Below are 12,969 nucleotides of genomic sequence, written 5' to 3'. Positions count from 1 at the left end.
TCCAAGACTCAGAGTGCCTTTTACCAGTTTCAGCTGGCTCACCAGCTATGGCATCTCTTGGACAGGGATAGCTTGGCCCTAGTGGCACAGGCATTAGTAACCTCGAGATCGGATTACTGCAATGCGCTCTATGTGGGGCTGCCCTTGAAGCTGGTCTGGAAGCTGGAGCTAGTACAGAAGGCAGCAGCTCAGCTGTTGTTGGGCGCTGCCCCTTTTTAGCATGCAATTCCTTTGCTGAGGGAACTGCACTGGCTGACTGTTTGCTACCGGGCCAGGTTTAAGGTTTTAGTACTAGTGTACAAAGCCCTAAACAACATGGGACCTGGATACCTGAGGGAGCGCCTTCTCCCTTACCTGCCCACTCACTGAGGTCATCAGAGGGCTTGCTCCTTGTGGTTCCACATGGACCTGTGGCCTGATTGGAGTCCACCAGAAGAAGAGCCTTCAGTGTGGTGGGCCCATTCCTTTGGAACTCCCTGACCCTGGAGGTCAGGCAGGCACCAACACTATGTTGTTTCCAGCACCTCCTGAAAACAGCACTGTTCCAAGAGACATTCCTTAACTGACCAACCATGGGTTTTATGGGCATTCTGTTTTTTAAAAGCATAGTTTTAATATGGTGTTTTAATATTTTTATTCTTTTACTATTTTACCTTTTATGTTCACTGCTCCAAAATCTGTTTTAGATATGGCTACAAATGTTGTAAATAATAAACAAACAAACAAATATATTCATTCTCTACCACATTGAGATTTTCAACAGCACGCATGCTGCAGGATCAGTAGTTGTGTTGGAACTTGAGATGCCTGGTGAAGATAAAACGGTTTTGGTGTTATGGTATTGTAGATTTCCACCACCCCACAGGGTTGCTCATGGGGTAAGAGAGGTTATCTTTGGAAGCACCATGAGGACTTGGGTTCATACATACGGTAGTGGATGTAGGAGAAAGACATTAACCTCCAAACTACCATGTGGTGCCGCTAGCCCACCAGGACCCCTTCCCTGAAAGCAGGTGGGGAAAAACCAGTGAGCAACTTAGGAAACAAAAGGGGGGAGGAAGCAAAACAAACATCCATATGAATCAATGATTTAAATAAAGTCTCTGAACAATAAAATGAAATGGAGGGAAGGGAGCCTAATAGCCTACCTTTTATGGAACGTTAGACTATTTCCTAAAATAAAACTTGCTTGGAGCCAGGAAACCGCCCTCCCCGCCCCTTCTCCCTCATAGCCAAAGTGGAGAGAGCCACACCAGCTGCCTCTCCGTGCTCAGTAAATGGAGCTGGAGACCGGGGGGGGGGGGGCAGGGAAAGGAGGTGTTCCTGGGGGCAGGGAGGAGAGGAGGCCAGGGTGGCTGGGTTACATCTTTTCTTATCACTGCCCCAGCCTCCTTCCCTCCCCATGCACAAAGCTAGACAGGTGAAATCACCCTTCTAGTTTAAATGCAACACAGGAGGGGTGAGGTGCCTCTCTCTCTGCATACGATACTCAGAAGCCTCCAAATCCGGTGGCTTATGAGTACCCAGGGCACAACCCATAGGACTGCACCCTTAATTACTGACAATTAGTTACTGACAAGTCACACACCTACTGACTGGTAACTGGAAGAAGGGCAGAATGCTGCTGCTGCTCCCCCTCCTCCCCCTCTCTTTCCTGCCCTTTCCTCAGTGTCATCAAGACCTACCTATTCTGTCTCTGTTTCTTCAGAACCTTCCTTTACAATTACAGTCTCCACTCTCCTCACAGTTTCATCAGAAATTTTTTTTCACAATCTCTTTCTCTCTTATTTTCCACTCCCCTCAGATTTTCCCTACAGTGGCTCATTAAGGTCAAAAAGGGTTCAGATGCTGGCATTCCACCAGAGGGGTGCACTCTCACTCAATTTTATTCCTGCTCCCATCCTGCGAATGTGAGTGTATGAAATTCCATAGGCTAAAATGGAGTGAAAAACTGCTGTTTTCCCGAACCTCAGCATTGGCACTAGCCATCCTCAAACCCACCTCTCCTCCACTGCCTACTTTGCGATCAGTGTTGAGCTATTTTCTCAATATAAGCCATAGAACTTACTGCCCCCCGCCCCATTTCTGGTTATAATGGCAGAATGTGATTCAGCCAACTCACTGTTAACATAAGACCACTACAGTGGCCATCTAATAGTCTACAGTTGAAAAAATTAATATTCACTTGAAGCAAAAAAAAAAAAACTGTATTGTGTTCTATACAACTATTCACTTCAGTTTACCTAACAGAACAAGAGGCTCCATCCTCTCACAACTATCATCATATGTCTTTTCCCACCTCTTTAAGAACCTGAGAAGAGCCATGTTGAATCACACCAAAGGCCTGTCTCAGCTACCATTCAGTTCACAGTAGCCAACCAACTGCCTGCAGAAAGCCCACTAGCAGGACATGAGGGCAATCTAGTTCATGTTCCCAGCCAACTGGTATACAGAGGCATACTGCCTCCGGTACTGCAAGTAATATACACATAATCATGATTACAGTAGCCACTGATACCCTTATCCTCCATTAATTTGTTTAATCCTCTTTTCAAGAAGTACTTCCTTTTACTTGTCCTGAATCTCCTGCCAATGGGCTTCATGGGATGACCCAGGGTTCTACTATTATGAGTATCCACTTTCTCCACCCCATTCATAATTTTGTAAACCTCTGTCATGCCTCCCCTCATTCACCTTTTTCCTAAGCTAAAATGTCACAGACATTGTAACCTTTCCCTCATAGGGATGTTGCTCCAGCCCCTTAATCATTTTGGTTGTCCTTTTCTGCATCTTTCCCAACTCTGCAATATCCTGTTTGATGTGACCAGACTGTACACAGTATTCCAAAGGTGGCCATACCATAGACTTGTATAAGAATATTAGAAGTGTCTTTTTTTTTTTCAATTCAAGGTGTCTGATGCCACCATCTGCCTGATTTTGTGGGATGAGTTCCAGTTGGTACAGCCTGATGATTGTGGGTCCACTGAAAATACACAAACCACATAACCCAGGGTGCCTCATTGCCTCCAGTATCAACACTGTAACAGTAGGGATGTCTGGTTATGTAGACTCTATTCTTAGGCCCTATGCAATTAACACCCCCAGCTATGTACGTGACACCACAGACTTCCTACGGAAACTACAGTCTATTGACCATCTACCCGAGAACACCATCCTGGCAACCATGGATGCAGAGGCTCTTTACACTAACATATCCCACACAGATGGGCTATAAGCCATCAGGAATACCATCACTGATGTCACAACTGCACATTTGGCCGCCAAAATAAGCCTTTGTACTCAAACACAACTATTTCAGATTTGGGGATAACCTATATCTACAGATCAATGGAACTGCTATGGGCACTTGAATGGCACCACAATACGCCAATGTATTTATGGCAGATCTAGAGCAACGCTTCCTGAGCACATGCTCCAAAAGACCACTCCTCTACCTAAGATTCATTGATGTCATCTTTCTCATCTGGACACATGGGAAGGAGGCCCTAGAGGAATTCCACCAAGAATTCAATAACTTTCACCCCATCATCAGCCTGAGCATAGACCAAATTGTTGTACAATTTATTATGCATTTGTTGAACAAAGCTGTACAGACAGATAATGTACATGTATAATAATGGAAATGAAATAAAGAACAGTTAAAATCTAAAAGAAAGAAGGAGACATTTCCCAATACAAAACTTTGATTTAAATAACAATTATTATAAAACTCAACAGGATCATTGTTTCATCTACCCCACTTTGAGCTAGTTTGCTCATCGGGATATCATGGGGCACTTTATCGAAAGCTTTGCTGATGTCGAGGTATATTAGATCTGTTGTCCTGGGGGACAGCATACCTGGCGAGCCCATGGGTCTTCGCAACACACTTGGGTTTCGATCGCACACAGCAAGGAGTCTCCCACTACTATTACTCTTCTCTTGTTGTAGGCCTTGGTTTCATTGTCTCAGCTTGACTGACCTTCAGCCTCTTGCTCACTCTCTTGCAGGTTCCTGACTGTTAGAGCAATGTGACAATGAAACCAATTACCTAGGGAGGTGGTGGGCTCTCCCACGCTGGAGGCATTCAAGACTAGGCTGGACAGCCATCTCAGGGATGCTCTGACTTGGATTCCTGCACTGAGCAGGGGGTTGGACGTGACGGTCTTGTAGGCCCCTTCCAAACCTACTATTCTATGATTCTATGATTCCAAGATGCCGCTGCTCTCCTGCTGCTATCTCACAACTTCCCCTCCCTCTTCCCATGTCATCTGAGAATGGAGAAAACCAGGCATTTTCTGTGCTTGCGATTAAAATCGCCATTTCCTTGCAGTATATTTCCCCTTTAGCGCTGTTTCCCACTTTGTGTAGGCGTGTATCCTGGGGAGTGTTGTTGGGCAGTGTTGAATAACATTGTTATGACAACAGATCGGTGGGAGGGGGTAGCAGGTCACTGACCACGCTTCCAGTTACCATTTCTGCCTTTCTCCCATTCCACTATGGGCGTTTGAACTGTAAAGTGGTTAACCATCCCAAATGCTTCTCTGAGATCCCCCTGAACACAGCAATGCTTACTTCTGAGTAAACTCATTGGCTGTAAGGCTTTCCTCTCCTGGGAGTAAGTGCCATTGAAATCTGCGTGGCTTGCTTCTGAGTAGGCATGCATAGGAGTGCATTGTAAGTCTACTTAGAGTAGCAGTCTGAAGGTCTCCCATCCCCTTCAGTGCATTTACTTGGAACCTCCCCCTCCCACTGACTTCACTGACTGCTCCTTCTCCCTTTTGCTCACCAGTTTGATGGGCTTTTTCCCTTCTACAGTGGATGGGGGAGTCTCCCTTCTCAGCCACACAGGAGAAAGGCTTGACAGTTAGGATTTCAATGGATATTAAAAGTGTCTTTTCTCCTCCCCTAAGTAAATTCATCATGAAGAGCTTGGAATGGTCATTTTTAATGGTTTCGTCGTTGTGTGTGGAGTTGTTTTAGATAAGGCAGTAATGCTGAGGTGGTTTTCATAGTACTCCCTCCCGCCTAGCCAGCATCTCTTCTCCTAGCCCACCTTGCAGGGTCGTTCGGAAGCCAGAATAAAGGGGAAGAGCAACAACAGTGGGGGGAGGGGGGAAGCAAGCGGCGTCTAATGAAGAAAGTGTCCCTGTGAAGTGGTCACCTGGGGAGGGGGGGGGCTGCTAGGGATAGTTTGATGCATTGACTGCATACAAGTTCGTTTGTGGATTTCTTACTTCTGTAGTTGGGAACCCGGAAATCAGTATACCCTTCAAACGCAGTAGTGCAAGCCATATACTGCATTTAATTCCATCACACACTGACACATTTAGCAGAGAAGGACTAGCAGTGCCAGCAACCTCAGGGTAAGCCACCGAGAAGACTCTCTCTCCCTTGCCACAAAGTCAGAGGAAGGAGGGAACCAGCTCCCATAGCCCCCTATCCAGGCCACTAGAAGGGTTTCCGACTTCCCTCCTGCTGTGGAGGAGTAGAGAGATGGGTGGAGCCATCAATCATGCTACAGAAACCAATGATCAGGGGAGGGGAGGGCACATGGGGCCAGCAGCAGTCCCCTTCTGTCCTGATTGTTCCGTGCAGCTCCAGCCAGCCATGAAAAGGTATAGAGCGGAGGGACGCCCTATAAGAGATGCCTGTATACAGGGCCAGTCTAAATCCTGGAAAGGATCCGGAATCAAAAGGACCCGTTTGTACTGGGATAAAATGCCAGGTGTGAAGATAGCCCAGGCCATAAAGCAATGGCAGCAGGAGAGAGAAACCAGCTGACCATCAGACTCATTGTGAGAGCTTTATTACAGCCTTGTTTTCAATAATCCCAGAAATCAACTTCATTTTTGATTTGGGTTTGTTTAGAGCAGGGTTGCTGAACCTCTTTTAGCTCAAGGAGTGAATTCCATTTTGGAGAAGCTCTTGGAAGCTGCATTCCAGCAGCGGTTGGAACCAAATGCAAAAGAGTCAGGGCCCCAAATATAAAAAAAAATCCAGCCAGAATATTTTAGATGGTACCTGTGTGTAGAATTAATCATTCAGGTTAATCTCACAGTTACTAGTTATTTATGAACATTCTCTAACATCACTTGCAGACAAAGTATATTGAATGAACAATGTACAAAATTCCTTTCTTCTGCTGCTGATTACTGCACATTCTCCAAGATTCCTTGAAAGCCACACTTATTGCATGGGCAAATCACAAAATTATGATGAGATTATGATGAAGTATGCACATTCTCCGGTATTCCTGGGAGACTATTCATATTGCCCAGATAATGTACAAAATACTGTTGAGATTTCAACAGTCTTTGAGGCTTGTGCATATATTGTGTATTTTGTACAATTTTGTGCAATATGCATATTGCCCAGAGAGTATATACAATGCCATTGAGATATGGACATTCCCTAAAGCCTGTTGGAGATTATGCACAATTCCCTCTTCATGAACAGAATGAAGAGGGAATTCTCAATGAAGCATGGTGAATGTGCACAATGGCTGATTGTAATGCACATTAACTGTTCAACTCACAATACCCCTAACATATATAACATACAGGCTGGAATCCTATTGAACTCAATGGGTGTTACTTTTGAGTAGATCTGTCTAAGATTACACTAGCAGTTTTAGATCAAGGGTTTAAAACACACACACACGGCAATCTTCTGTTAATCTAAATAATTTGTCTTTTCCTGTGTTTTAAAAATGCAACTGTTGATTTATATATATTTATATATCTGAGGAATGATTTGTCATTTCAGAGGCTTCATGGTGAGTTACCTCTTAGCCCTGAAGAGCTGGAGAAAGTATTTGATAGTCTGGATGCAGATGGCAATGGTTTACTTACGCCAGAGGAATTCACCACAGGATTTGGTGAGTACTAAAATGGAAATACTGCTTTGGAAACCTTTCAGCTGTTATTTCTTATGCTATAGACCAGTTCACACATTCATGTACATTGCCTGATTACTCATCACTTGATCTCAACACTTGAGGTAGAGAAGTGATGAAGTAGCAGAGAGAGAGGGAGAGAGAACTATGCAATCCTGCATTGCTTACGAACTCTGCCCACTTTGACTCTGGCTCTTAAGCAGAATTTTTTAAATCATTGAATCTCCATGATTTTTAACAAGGAAAATTATTACAGTGTACTGAAAACAAACAAACAAACAAACCGTAAACTAAAACACACACACACAAACAAGTCTTTAATAGAGTACATGTATACAAACAAATAGATATGGCTGTGTATGCTCAGAAAAGGTTATTTCTGCACAGGATTCCAGCATAGTTTTTTTCCCCTTTCCCTTCCTCTCTTAATCAGTGACCTGTCAGGCAGAATTACTCCCTCAGCCCTCAAAATTACCTCACTCTTGTCTCAGTTGACAGTTTCCTGATAACTGTCCTGTCAAAATGCTGACCAGAGAACTGCTCCGGGCTTTCTAAAATCCCAGGGAAAGTTTCCGTGGATAGAGGAGGGTCTCCTTTGCAGGCAGTCACCCTCCACATGTAGAGGACAACAGAAACAATGAGGGGGGGAAGGGAGCTAGTGGACTCATTTTCCCTCCCCCTCCTTGCATGTAGCGCTTACACGTGAGCAGAATGGCTGAAAGGGGCTAGATTCTCACAACCTTCTTAATGAGCACACCTGGAGCGCGAATGCATGTTCAGTGTAATGTGTGAATACGCCTAGTGTGACATGACCCTGCACAGCCTTTTCTCACCGCACAGAGAAGAACAGCAACACTTGTTTCCTTTATTTACTGTAATGACTTCATAAATCAGTTGTGTGCCTGTATAATCAGGGCTGAAGGCACGTCTGTGTTAGTAACCTCTACTAAGCCTGGTGGGTTCCAGCAATCACACTGACACATAGTTACAAACAACAGGTGATTTTATGAGTTAGGTAAACAGGGAAGGTTTTTGGCCACTTAGAAGGTGGTCCACACAAAAGAACTGGATCAAAAATGTAGCAGTTTGCCATTTGAGCAGGAGGCCTGCACAGTTTTAACAATGCATTCGGCTTTCCTGTTCCAGGGCTTTTCCCCAAGGGTCCCAGGCTTCCGTTTGTTCCAAACGGACCAAAAAGATCTCCTCCACCCTTGAGTCCCCACTGGTGCTTCACCAGCCCTCCCTGGCCTGCTCCCAGGCAGCAGCCCTTCCTCTCCGTGTGTCTCTCTGCCGCTTCTGGCCATCCTCCCTCACCCGCAGAGACACACGGGTCACAGCAGGGGCTTTTGGGAAATGTTCTGAGAAGTTCTAGGACTCCACAGGCCAATTACGCTACTATATGGAGGAGATCAGGAGGCTGGGGGCTGCATTTCTGCTTTCAGAAAGGTGATACTGATCCTTCTGTTTTCTCCCACCTGTGCATTCTGCATTCCACATTCCCCCTCCTGCCCTGACCAAATTCCCGGAAGGTCAAACTACACGTTCATGTTACTTTAATGATGTAGCTTTTTTTTTCTTTTTTACTCAATCAAAAATAAGCGCATGGGACCTAATATGGATAAGGGCTCTAGAGTGGTGAGTATAGGGCTTTAACTAAGGATGGACGAAAGCCCCTTACCTGGTCCTGTAGCTTTATTCGGGGGGGGGAGGTGCTTTGGTTCTCCCCCCGAAATTCTGGCCGTGGGGGAGGCGCCCCATCCCTCCCCATCGAAATTCTGGCCAGGGGGGAGTGCCCCGTCTCCCCAGCTGCGAAAGAAAAAGTAAAGTGTAAAAAAAAAAAAAAACATGATAGGCTACGTAAAGATTTACGTAGCCTATCACGGCTAGATTTTCAAAGTCAACCGTGATAGGCTACATAAATCTACGTAGCCTATGATGGCTGACTAAAAAAAAAAAAAAAAGCGCGTACGCAAATGGCGGCGCCCATGGGTGCCGCCATTTGCATTCCTTATTTGGGCACGGATAGGCTACGTAAATCGTTATATATCTTTCAAGGCTGTATATCTTTTATAAGGCTGTATATCTTTCAAGGCTGTATAGAAGGGGGCGTGGCTGTGAGGGGGCATGGCTGTGGCTGTCACGAAGGGACCCCGCACTTCTGAATTTCTGAAGGGACCACCCACTACTGGGTGGATTGCGTATGTTCTGTCCTAATTCTGGGGGAGAGGCTGCTCTAGATTGGCCTTCCCCAACTGTGCTGCCTGGCAATGGGGAGAGTTGCAGTCCCACACATCTGGAGTGCACCAGATTGGGGAAAGTCACCATGGTTGCCATAATCCCTGCAGGTGACAGAGCACGTGTGCTGGAGTGGCCTATCCTGAATGTGTACACTTAGACCACAACCCTATGTAGGGATGGCAGAGAATTGCGCCACGGATCTCGGTGAGATCCCCCGAAATCTGTGGCGGAACGGCCTGCCGCCCCCCCACGGATCCCCCCCGGGACGAGACTTACTTGGGGCGGATCTTCCAGGCGGCGGCGGCGGCTTTGGCGGTGGCTGGTCTTCTGACCAGCTGTCGCCGCTGCCATTTGCAATTTTTTTTTTTTTTTTTACAGAGATAGGCTGATAGGCTACGTAAGTTTTTACGCAGCCTAAAACGTCTGGGTAAAAAAAAAAAAAAAGGGCATACGCAAATGGCGGCTATGGCCGCCGCAATTTGCATTCCTTATTTTGGGCCGTCTTAGTCTACGTAAATATTTACGTAGACTAAGATGGCAAAAATAAAGGGAATGCAAATAGCGTCCGCTACTTGCGTTCCCCTTATTTTCGCCGTCTTAGTCTACGTAAATATTTACGTAGATTAAGACGGCAAAAATAAGGAACACAAATGGCGGTGGCCATAGCGCCATGGCGTACCATGGCGTGCCATGGCGTACGCCATTTGTGTATGCGGGTTGTTTTCTTTTTCCCCCCAGAGCCCTCCGTGGCCGGAAATCCGGCTGCGGACGGCTCTGGCCTGGCTGGGCCTGGCCGGCTGCTCCACAGAGCTGCCGTGGAGCACAGCCGGCCGCAGAGGATTCTGGGGGGAGGGACAGAACGCCTCCCCCCTCCCATCAACATAATCCGCGAAAGGTAAGTGACTTTCGTACATCCCTAATCCTATGTATACCTGGCAGGGACTAAGCCTCGTTGACCTTAACGGGCCTTGCTTCTGAGTAGATATGTATATAATTCTACTGCTAATGAACTTCTGCGGAGGACTGGGAAAATATATATGTTCATGTAATAAATGATTGTGTATGAAGCAGCCCCTATTCAAGGGCTGCATTAACGCGTATGGGATTTCTGAATTAGAGCATTTAAGTTGAATTTAATGAAGTTTAAACCTGCGTACTAAATACAAAATTCATGTACCGAAGTATTTTAGTTTATCTAAAAAAATGTATCATGTTTAACTTAGAATGACATCATGGCTTCCTTCATCAAGGGAGCTACTTACACATCACCAAAATACAGGGAATGCATCACCCCACCCACCCCACCCCAAATCAATGTTGTTGTAGCATGTTATGGGGAACACAAAAAATATTTTTCACCATTAATTTTTAAATGATCTTTACACATGAGAGTATTAAGTGCTGTCTGCCTTTGATCACATAGGGCTGAGCACTAAAGAAGAAACCTCCAATTTTTTGAGTGCTGAATATTTTATTATAAGATTTTTATATAAATCTTTTGAAATTTGCAGGCCAGTTTTTGTTTGGGAGGAAGGAATCTCCTTCTGAGATACCAAGGTGTGAAACTGAAAATATGTATCGGCCTAAATGGAAAGAAAGCAACATGAAAAGCGATGAGGAAGAAGATCAGTTCTTAAATCTTATGGAGAGGCTTGGAGCTAACAATTTCTTAGAAGAGTAAGTACTACCACCAAAACATCAGAGAAGTATGAAACACTTTCAGGATTATACCTTTTCAGCCTGCAGGTATGGTATCAAACATCCGAATGGTCCCCCATTTAAAAATTGTACAAATATATTCACATGTGCAAGATAACGAATTAGGTCCATTACATGGCCATTATGGAGGTGAAGGGAGCCAAGGAAAGAAAGCTGCTCTACAGGGTGTTTACCAATATTTCCAAGATGAAGGAAATCATTTTCGAACATGGAGATGATTTTCCTGACAAGTCATCGACTTGATTGCACCTGAGTGCCCTCTCCAGCACTGTAGAGTCCATTCCACTCCTTGGTATACTGGGGAGCTGCAGTCAGTGAAACAGGCTGGACATCAGCGAGAGTACAAATGGCGTAAGACTAGAAGCAAAGATGACCGAGCACACTCTAGAGCACATAATCGTGCCTATTGCGTGCCAGTGTGGGCGTAAAGAAGGCTTATTTTGCTGCATCCATTAAGCCCTCGATTAGCTGTCCAGCGGAACTTTTCCTGGTGGTCCAGGCGCTATTAACATCATGCCGAGCAAATGCAGCCCTGGCCCCATTGAGGAACCGCTGTGACCTTTTTCCATTGCACTTTGAGGACAAAATTGCTTGTCTCCACAGTGAATTTGACACTGTTGTTAGCGCAGTTCCAGTTGAGGTGTCTGATGCCACCATCTGCCTGATTTTGTGGGATCAGTTCCAGTTACTGCAGCCTGATGATGTGGACAAGGTGCTTGCAGCAATGCAACCGACCACATGCCCCCTTGATCCCTGCCCCCTTGGCTAATAAAAGCTAGCCGAGGGGGTATGACTGGGTGGGTCGAGGCTGGGGTGAATGCTTCTCTATGGGAAGGGGTGGCCCCTGCTGTCCTTAAGGAGACAGTAGTGTGACCACTCCTGAAGAAGCCCTCTCTGGAACCAACACTGTTAGACAACTACCACCCAGTCGCAAATACCCCATTGTTAGGGAAGGTACTAGAGAGGGTGGTGGCAGAGCAACTGCAGGCACTCTTAGAGGATATTGATTATCTAGACCCATTCCAGTCTGGGTTTCGATCTGGTTATGGGACTGAATCAGCCTTGGTCACCCTGATGGATGACCTTTATCAAGAGAGGGGCAGGGGTAGTGCAACCCTGTTAATTCTGCTCAACCTCTCATCAGCTTTTGATACCATCGACCATGGTATTCTCCTGGATCGACTCTGTGGGATGGGCCTTGGAGGCAGTATGTTGCATTGGTTCTGGTCCTATCTATGGGGCCAATGTCAGAGAGTAACATTGGGTGACTATTCTTCAGCCCCTTGGCAATCGAACTACGGGGTGCCGCAGGGTCCCCAATGTTGTTTAACATCTATATAAAGCTGCTGGGAGTGGTCATTAGGGGATTTGGAACTAAATGCCATCAGTATTCTAATGACAAGTAGTTCTATCTCCCTGTGATATCTGAATCAGGAGAGGCTGTGCAAGTCCTGGATCAGTGCCTAGACTCAGTAATGGTCCAGATGAGGGCCAATAAACTGAAGCTGAATCCTGGCAAGACAGAAGCCCTGTGGGTGAGTGGTTGCCGGGTCCAGCTTGATCTTGAATGCCTCCAGTGTGGGAGAGCCCACCACCTCCCTAGGTCATTGGTTCCATTGTCGTATTGCTCTAACAGTCAGGATGTTTCTCCTGATGTTCAGCTGGAATCTGGCTTCCTGTCACTTGAGCCCATTCTTCCGTGTCCTACATTCTGGCATGATCAAGAAGAGATCCTGGCCTTCCTCTCTGTGACAACCTTTCATGTACTTGAAAAGCGCTATCCTATCTCCCCTCAGTCTTCTCTTCTCAAGGCTAAACATGCCCAGTTCTTTCAGTCTCCCTGCACAGGGCTTTGTTTCCAGTCCCCTGATCATCTTTGTTGCCCTCCTCTGAACCCTCTCCAGTTTCTTTGCATCCTTCTTAAAATGTGGTGCCCAGAAATGGACACAGTACTCCAGATGAGGCCTAACCAGTGCTGAGTAGAGGGGAACTAGTACTTCCCGAGATTTGGAAGCGATGCTTCTATGAATGCAGCCCAAAATAGCATTTGCCTTTTTTGCAGCCACATCACATTGTTGGCTCATATTCAGCTTGTGATCGGCAACAATTCCCAG

General features: G+C 45.9%; 1 protein-coding gene across 1 annotated transcript in view; it reads left to right on the top strand.

Annotated features, from left to right (window-relative positions):
- The window catches only part of CRACR2A (calcium release activated channel regulator 2A), a 198,229-nt gene that overhangs the window by 101,638 nt on the left and 83,622 nt on the right, over positions 1-12,969 (top strand). The window contains exons 3-4 of the mRNA XM_084859988.1: positions 6,769-6,880; positions 10,648-10,813. Coding sequence (XP_084716114.1) covers positions 6,769-6,880; positions 10,648-10,813 — 278 coding nt within the window. The remainder of the gene's footprint in view (positions 1-6,768; positions 6,881-10,647; positions 10,814-12,969) is intronic.

This window comes from Heloderma suspectum, chromosome 5, assembly GCF_057233095.1.
Source record: "Heloderma suspectum isolate Gila_16-S chromosome 5, 16-S_ref, whole genome shotgun sequence".
Lineage (NCBI taxonomy): Eukaryota > Metazoa > Chordata > Lepidosauria > Squamata > Helodermatidae > Heloderma > Heloderma suspectum.
Note: the sequence above shows the minus strand (reverse complement) of the source record. Positions and strands in the feature narration are given on the sequence as shown.